The 7991-nt window shown below is 41.5% G+C and overlaps 2 protein-coding genes across 7 annotated transcripts in view; one reads left to right on the forward strand and one right to left on the reverse strand.

The window, feature by feature from the left end:
- The window catches only part of MRPL57 (mitochondrial ribosomal protein L57), a 44440-nt gene that overhangs the window by 24144 nt on the left and 12305 nt on the right, over positions 1-7991 (forward strand). The gene's annotated exons all lie outside the window — the stretch shown is intronic.
- The window catches only part of ZDHHC20 (zinc finger DHHC-type palmitoyltransferase 20), a 74389-nt gene that overhangs the window by 23339 nt on the left and 43059 nt on the right, over positions 1-7991 (reverse strand). For all 4 annotated transcript variants that reach the window (XM_024125989.2, XM_024125987.3, XM_028497501.2 and 1 more), the window contains exons 5-7: positions 3850-3919; positions 2507-2539; positions 1801-1921 (exon numbers count right to left, since the gene is read on the reverse strand). In XM_024125989.2, the coding sequence (XP_023981757.1) occupies positions 1801-1921; positions 2507-2539; positions 3850-3919 (224 nt within the window). The remainder of the gene's footprint in view (positions 1-1800; positions 1922-2506; positions 2540-3849; positions 3920-7991) is intronic.

Genomic DNA, 7991 nt, shown 5'->3' on the forward strand with positions numbered 1-7991 from the left:
CAAGTAGGTTGTAAACTGAACAAAGCTGCCCAACTAGGGGAACAACAGAGGCTGAAGTTCATTAGGCTGATACCACACAAAACCGAGGTGCTCGTTTCTAATACGCACAAAGGGACTGCGAGTGCTAGCATACCCTGGTTGTAAATACCCAAACTTTAGAAGTCTAATAATGTTTTAATGAAAATCCTTCTAAAATGTATTAGACATTTCCTGGAAAATTAATTCTGTTTGATGACTCAAGTATCTGGATGTTGGAAGAGAAAGATCTAAGTTAAAATTCTGGCTTCCTATACTATTAAGTATGTGACCTTGTAAGTTACCTAACTTTTCCAACCTCAGTTTCCAACTCTGAAAACTGGAATAATAATCGCTCCTTCTGCATTCATTATATTTTCTTCCTTTCTGTATTCTTGATGCTCTGGCATCTGGAGCCTTGCTGACTGGGGAGAGAGTGCCTCTCCCAGGGACATCCAATTCTTACAGAGATAGCAAGGAATGTACCTCTCATATACAAACGAATCAATCCAGAGCCCATACTCCAAAACACCTTCTTTCTCTGGCTCTCACACTCCAGGGGGGCAATACCACCCTGCCCTAATCACACCAGACAACCAGGGACAGACAGCCTGTATCCTCAGAGACCACTGAAATGATTCAAACTAGCTAACCCTAAGTGCATTTACCCTGCCTCACCATGCTTTCCCATGGGCCCTGTGCCTTCTGCTTCCTGAGCAACTCTGGTGCTTCCCTGTGTGGCCCTGCACGGGGTGGCATGAACCCTCCCTTGGAGCTGTGAGTAACAAACTAGCTTTTCAATGGTTATCATCTCCTGATCTGTCAGCTTCACCATACGTGAAGAGTAATAAAACCTACATTTTAAAATACCTTCATAGGGACTTCCGTGGTGGCGCAGTGGTTACAAATCCGCCTGCCAATGCAGGGGACACGGATTCGAGCCCTGGTCCGGGAAGATCCCACGTGCCGCGGAGCAACTAAGCCCGTGCGCCACAACTACTGAGCCCGCACGCCTAGAGCCCATGCTGTGCAACAAAGAGAAGCCACCGCAATGACAAGCCCGCGCACCGCAACAAAGACCCAACGCGCGGCCAAAAATAAATAAATAAAATAAAATAAAATACCTTCACAGGGTTTTTAGGAAGATTAAATACAAAAGTACCTTTAACCACAATAACCCCCACCTTCAAAATCAAAGATTTAAATGGAGGAAGGAAAAAAAACCACAATAAAAATGCCAGAAGAAAAGCTGGGTAAATATCTGTATAAATTTACAGTGAACAGAATAAAGCCAGAAATCATAATTTAAAAGTACTGCTTTAAAAATTTTTGATTTGGTAAAAACAAAAGCAAACAGGGTTACAAGACATCGATCAAAATTGTGGAAAAACATTTGCAACTCACAACAGAAAAAGTATTAAAATCTCCAGAGACAGGAAACAGATTAGTGGTTACCTGGGGCTGGGTATTTCACTTTTATTACTGTAAAACTGCAGTAAGTCTCATCATCTGAAATAAAAGTAATTACTTCCCTAAAACTGATAGTATGGTTGGAAACAGTTTGGATTACTAAAAAAAGCTCACTATAGCCTGTTTAATATTCATTTATTTACAAACGTGTATATATGAAGGTAAATTTTAACCTCATCTGTCTTCTGAGCCATTATAAACTCTAACTAGTAAAATTAAGTATGTCTACTTATAATAAAGAATGAAGGAATTATTTATGAAATAGCATCTTAAAAAGTCCTAAATATATGTTTTAAGATAGAAAAAAAGACTTACCGTCCAAAATTTTATAAAGTACTGTAAAACTGTTGTAGCCACAAAAAGGCAATATAATAGAGAGTACAATAAAAATAGCAGGAAGAATTTGTAATTAGAAAATCCCACACAGTTATTCACCCTAGAAGAATAAAGAAAATCACACTGTAAAAATAAGACAAACTCACAGAAACAAAAACTAGAATGGTGTTTGCCAGGGGCTGAGGGGAGGGGAGTGGGGAGTGTTTAATGGGTACAGAGTTTCAGTTTTGCAAAATGGAAAAGTTCTGGACACTGGGTGCAAAACAATGTGAACATACTTAACACTGCTGAACTGTACACTTAAAAAATGGCTAAGATGGCAAATTTAATGTTTTTTTACCATAATAATAGTACAGATGAAAAAACTTAAAATCACTGTAACTAGAAAATGGGTCACTTGGGAAGTAGGGAGCAGTGTCTTAATTATGGATGTGTGTTTTAAATAAATTCTGTAAGGAATGTGAAATTTCAATGTTAATTCTTAGCAGACAATTATTTGGGTTAATAACATCAGAATATATTTTTAAAGGAAAACATGTAGCAGAAACATAAAGCTAGATCAATCTTGATATCTATGAGTAATTAAATTGACCTTCAAAATTTAGGAATGCTGAGGTAAATCACTCCAAATACTCCCCTCCCACCTCTCCACCCCCATGTCATTTCCTCTGTGTTTTATACGTACCAAGGACAGTGATGATCCATCTTAAGAATACACCTAAGAAACAAACGAACATAAGAAAATCCATGTAGAAAAATTTCCCTGATTCTGATTTCTGATCTTTTTTTTTTACTTAAAATTTTCCCTTTAGCAATACATCTTAGAAAAACCAACCCAGTAGACATTAGGTTAGAGACAATTTCCGTTATTTCCACAAATACTTTCGTAGGTAAGAAGTAATGATTTTTCACTCTGAGAATTCAGCTGAGCATAGCCAGCTGACTTGGACCACATCAAATAACATTTTAATATACAGATATGGTGCATATAGCACTTGGTACATTAGCTAGATCTAGTTTACAAAGTCAGCTGAGGAAAGTAAAATGAAAGTTATTTTAAACATGTGCAAGTGATAAAACTTTAGAAGCAAATATTGTTAAAATATTAACACTGATGGGCTTGTAGGTGGTTTTTTTTCCCCACAGATTTTATACAATTCTATCCCATGTATAAGAACCACTGTACTTCTATAATCAGAAAAAAAAAAAAAACCCCAAATTTGCCTCCCCACCAGTATACGTAATGTATATTTGCATAAAGTTAGACAATGGATCATTTCAAGTAATACAACAAATAAGTGAACTGATACCCAAAAGGTTAAATGACTTGTCTCACTCAAGTTCAAGGACTCACTGGAATTCCCATACTAGGGGTCTTTCTTTCAACACACTACCTTCTCACAAGAGCATAAGGGATAAAATCTTTGAAATTTTGGGGGGAACAACTTCAGAGGTGGTAACTGAAAGTAATAATGGGACTTTTCTGGTGGTCCAGTGGTTAAGACTCCGCGCTCCCAATGCAGGGAACCAGGGTTCGATCCCTGGTCAGGGCACTAGATCCCGAATGCCACCACTAAAGATCCTGCGTGCTGCAACTAAGAGCCGGTGCAGCCAAATAAATACATAAATAAATATGAAAAAAGGAAAGTAATATTTTTGTGGTTTGTTAGGCTTTAACACCAACATTAATAATAAAAACAAGAAAAGTGTCATGATGGTCTTTTTAATCCAGGAATTAAAGTTATCTTTCTCAAGGTGGGGGTATTACTTACTTCGTCATCAATATTACATTAAGCATATGCACAAGAAGTACGCATACTTAAAGAAAATTCTAACAACTGGTACAGGAACTGTTACCAAAGATTACTTCAAAGTATATTCTAGCTTATAGACATATTTATGTTAGCTCTGCATACAGAGCAAATAATGGGAGAGGATGCAGTGTTTTTACTAAGTTCCTCCACTTTCTGTTCTCCCATCTGCAGTTCCAGTACAGGGGTTAAACGAAAGCCAAAGAGAAACACTTACACGTCACACGCTGAGCAGTGATGCGCACGGTCAGGCTTAATCAGCTGACATCTTTCACAATATCTGACGGCTACATTTAAGAATTAAAAGGAAGTTGTTGAAGAATGTATGTTGAAAGTTGAGTCAATTTGACTATAAAATTTGCTTTCATTTCTTACAAACAACTCTAGGAAACTGACAACTAATAATTTTAAAATAATACCAATGTTCACTGGAGAGCTTATGAAATCCAAATGTCAAGAGGCAGAAGGGAACCTCAGAAATGTAGCTGGCCCAGCAATGTTCAGATGAATAAGGAGATCCAAGGAAATAAGGAACTGGTATAAAGTCAAACATGTAGTTTAGTGGCAAAACTCAGATACACTAAGACCTAAATCAAGTATTTTCTCCTACTGTACCATGATGTCTGTAGCAAAATATCAAAACAAACGTTCTCAATTATCTCCCACCCCGTCCCAGATAGACAGCAAAATTGCAAACATACTATTGCGAAAGAACTCTAAACTTCTTCCCACTGAATTCTAATATATACAGTTTGTATCTTCATTCATTCAAAACATAATGAGCACCTACTGGGGGCCAGATATTGCTCTCGGCGTAAATCCCCGCCTTCACGGAACTTACACTCTAGTGGAAAAGACGGGGAGTAGGAAGCAAGGCAAGGTAACAAAGAAAGTAGTATATTAGTGATAGGTGCTGACAGAAAAAATAAAGCAGGCAAGAGGAGTGGAGGATTGTAATTTTAGAGCCATTTGAGAAGACTGAAACTGAAAGAAGGGAGCTGGTCAGTCACACAGGTCTGTGGGAAGAGAGGAATGCGAGGAGAGGGAACAGGCCTCGGGTGGGAGGGTGGTCAGTGTGCACGAAGAGTGAGGGGCCGGTGTGCCTGGAGCAGAGAGGAAAGGAGGAGGACACAAGGCAGGGCCAGAGAAGCTGGATCAGGTAAGGCTTGCTCTCCCCACTCGGCTCAAGTACTCTGAGAGAAAAAAAGCCAACTGGAGGGGACTTCCTGCCAGTCCAGTGGTTAGGACTCCACGCTCCCAACGCAGGGGTGCGGGTTCAATCCCTGGTCGGGGCACGAGGATCCTGCACGCCGCACAGCACAGACAAAAACAAAACGCCAACTGAACGAAGAGCTCCACCAGGATCTGCAGAACATTCAGAACCCGAGGTTCTGGTTTTTGAAATCTAAGTAAGTGACAAAATAGTTCTTTGAGATTTATGAGGGAAACGTCCCAAGACGTCACAAATCAATAATTCTTTAAAACCATTATTTTGGATGAATAGAGAATAATACAATTACAGTGAGATGCTAACCTTTTTCCGTATCACGGCCTCCAAAGCAAACAAATGCTTCTTGGCAACAAGACAAATTACTATGGGTCTTTCACTAGAGCTGAAACTTTCACAGATTTAGAGCATTTGACTAATAAATACTCTACGGGATCTACTGTAAGTGCGGCGGACTTCTTTTGGGGGTATCCGCCTGGTCTGTAGGCCACTCTCTTTCCAGGAAATGATTTCAGACCCCTCTTCTACCTGGACTGCGTGAACCCTCCCACCTCCCCATTCTGGCCCACGCTCTCTCCTACGAATCAGGGCCGAGGGGCAGTGAGCTGTATCTCACGGGGTGGGATTGAGTCACACGCGATGGCCACGCTTCGCCACATGGATGGGGTAAGAAAGGGAAAATCACTTTAAGGGCAACAGTGTAGAAAGTGAGCAGATGCCAGGGACAAGCAGGGACAGCTGCAGGAGCCCCTCTGGCCCTCAGTTCTCAGCTCCAGTTCCTTCCTGCGGTCCTGCCCTCAGGGCACAGGAAATACCCGCCACTTTCTTACACCACCCCATATGTTACGGTAATTTCTTTTTGGGGGGAAGGGGGAGTTAAAAAGCTTAAGCTGTTGTCTGTTACTTGTGATCATTAGGGCTAACAAACATAGTAACAGCACAGAAAACAGGTTCAAATAAAAATTTAAATTAAACATACCCTCTAAAAAGTAGACGGACCATGTCATGTGTTAGTGTTTTTGAAAAAGAATTTGGCCGTATATATAAAAGCGTAAGGCATGCACACTCTCTGCCCGGGATCTCTGCTGCTAGAAAATTTATTCTATAGACACGCTCTCACCACAACATGGTTTCAATAACAAAACACTAGGAATAACGAATTATGAAGATAGTTAAAGCATTTTATGATACACTATGTAGACTTTAACAAGAATTCTCCATACAAAATACACACGTGGGCTTCCCTGGTGGCGCGCCGATGCAGGGGAACCGGGTTCGCGCCCCGGTCTGGGAGGATCCCACGTGCCGCGGAGCGGCTGGGCCCGTGAGCCGTGGCCGCTGGGCCTGCGCGTCCGGAGCCTGTGCTCCGCAATGGGAGAGGCCACAGCAGTGAGAGGCCCGCGTACCACAAAAACAACAACAACAACAAAAAAAATAGACACGTACCCTAAACTGGAAAAGTGCCAACATATTAAGTGGAAAAAAGCAAATTGCGAATAGTTTAATATGCAGCATGTTTCATATCTCTGAGGGGGAGAAGAATATATGTATTTTTCTCTTTACACATCCCAATACAATGCCTCCACCTTCAGACTTGAATTACCATATATAAGAGAGACACAAAGCGTTATTTTGAAGCAGTGTTAGAAGTTACACCTGCTAGAAGGCAGCCACCCAGGAAGCCAAATCTGTACTGGTTAATACCTATCCACTCTCACTGTTAAAATGTTAATCGATTGTATGTAAGTTTTGCAATATTCTGTTACATATAAAAAATTTCTGCAAGGATATGCAAGAAGGGTGGCAACCTCCGGGGAGCAGTGCCAGGGTGAGGGGCAGACACTTATCATTTGGCATCCTTGAAAAATTTTTTAAATCATGTTCCTGTATTACTTTTATAATTTAAACCAAACTTCAAGATGAAGGGAATTTATACAAATATCCACTTATTAAATGAATACGCTATCCCTTACTGAGGGCCTTCTGTAGTACCCTGGCTAGACTGGACACTAGGGAAGTGAAACCATACAAGGTAGAAAAAGCAGAGCAGGTATAAAGGACCTTAGAGGTCTCCTAACTCAACATCTCTTTTTTTAGGTTAGAAACACCCCAAAACCTAAAGAGAAAAAAAGTAGTTTGCCCAAGATTATCTCCCTCTCTCTCTCTCTCTAAATGAGTGGTCAGATCGGGATCAGAAGCCCAGTGTCTTATTTTCCTTTTCTTCTACATTTCCTCCACTCAAAAGTCTGCCATTGCTCTGACATGAGATGAAACTAAACAGACTTTTCAAGAAGGCTTTTTAAGGGTCTTGATGACTGAGTAGATAGGAGAACTGAAGTAAAAGCAGCAGTCAAAGAAAACTGCGGTTTCTAGGAGGGGTGGCCAGAAGAATGATGCTGCCAATGACAGAAACAAGCTTGACGGTGGCGGGTGGAGGAAGTGGGTGGGTATGGGAGGGGGGTTAGGTTGTTTTTCTTTCTTTCGTTCATTCATTCAACAAATATTCAGTCTCTACCCTGTGACAAACACTGCTTCATGCTGAGAATATAAAGTTGAACAAGACAGACTTCCCTCCTGCCCCCATGGTGTTAGGTTTTGCTGGACTTGAATTGGGATAACAGGTCCCTCAGGTACAGCTATCCTTCGGAAGGTGGAGATACGAGAATGGAGCTCTAGTGGGCTCACATGCCAAGGGGAGTGCCAAAACCCCGACAAGGGTCTCCAAGGGCCCTGGGGGAGGGCAAGGCAGCCTCGTTCCTCTGAAGGCGCAGCTGCAGTCCACCCCTCTGCCTGACAACAAGAAAGGGTTTGGGCAGCAAGCGCATGCTCGTGTGACAACATCCCTCGATCTGCTAGTTCACAGTAAGAAAAGATAACTCAGTCTGAAAACTATTAAAGAAAACAAATCGTTTGAGACACAGTGAACCAACGATCACAATATCGTGGTGTCAGAATTCCATGGTTAAAAACAGCTGAAGGAACAGTACAAGAATTGGGACGAGGAACCCTTGTGAAGTGGGGTTAAAAAAATGTAGGAGGGGGCTTCCCTGGTGGTGCAGTGGTTGAGAGTCCACCTGCCGATGCAGGGGACGCGGGTTCGTGCCCCGGTCCGGGAAGATCCCACATGCCGC

The sequence above is a fragment of the Physeter macrocephalus genome, chromosome 13 (assembly GCF_002837175.3).
Source record: "Physeter macrocephalus isolate SW-GA chromosome 13, ASM283717v5, whole genome shotgun sequence".
Lineage (NCBI taxonomy): Eukaryota > Metazoa > Chordata > Mammalia > Artiodactyla > Physeteridae > Physeter > Physeter macrocephalus.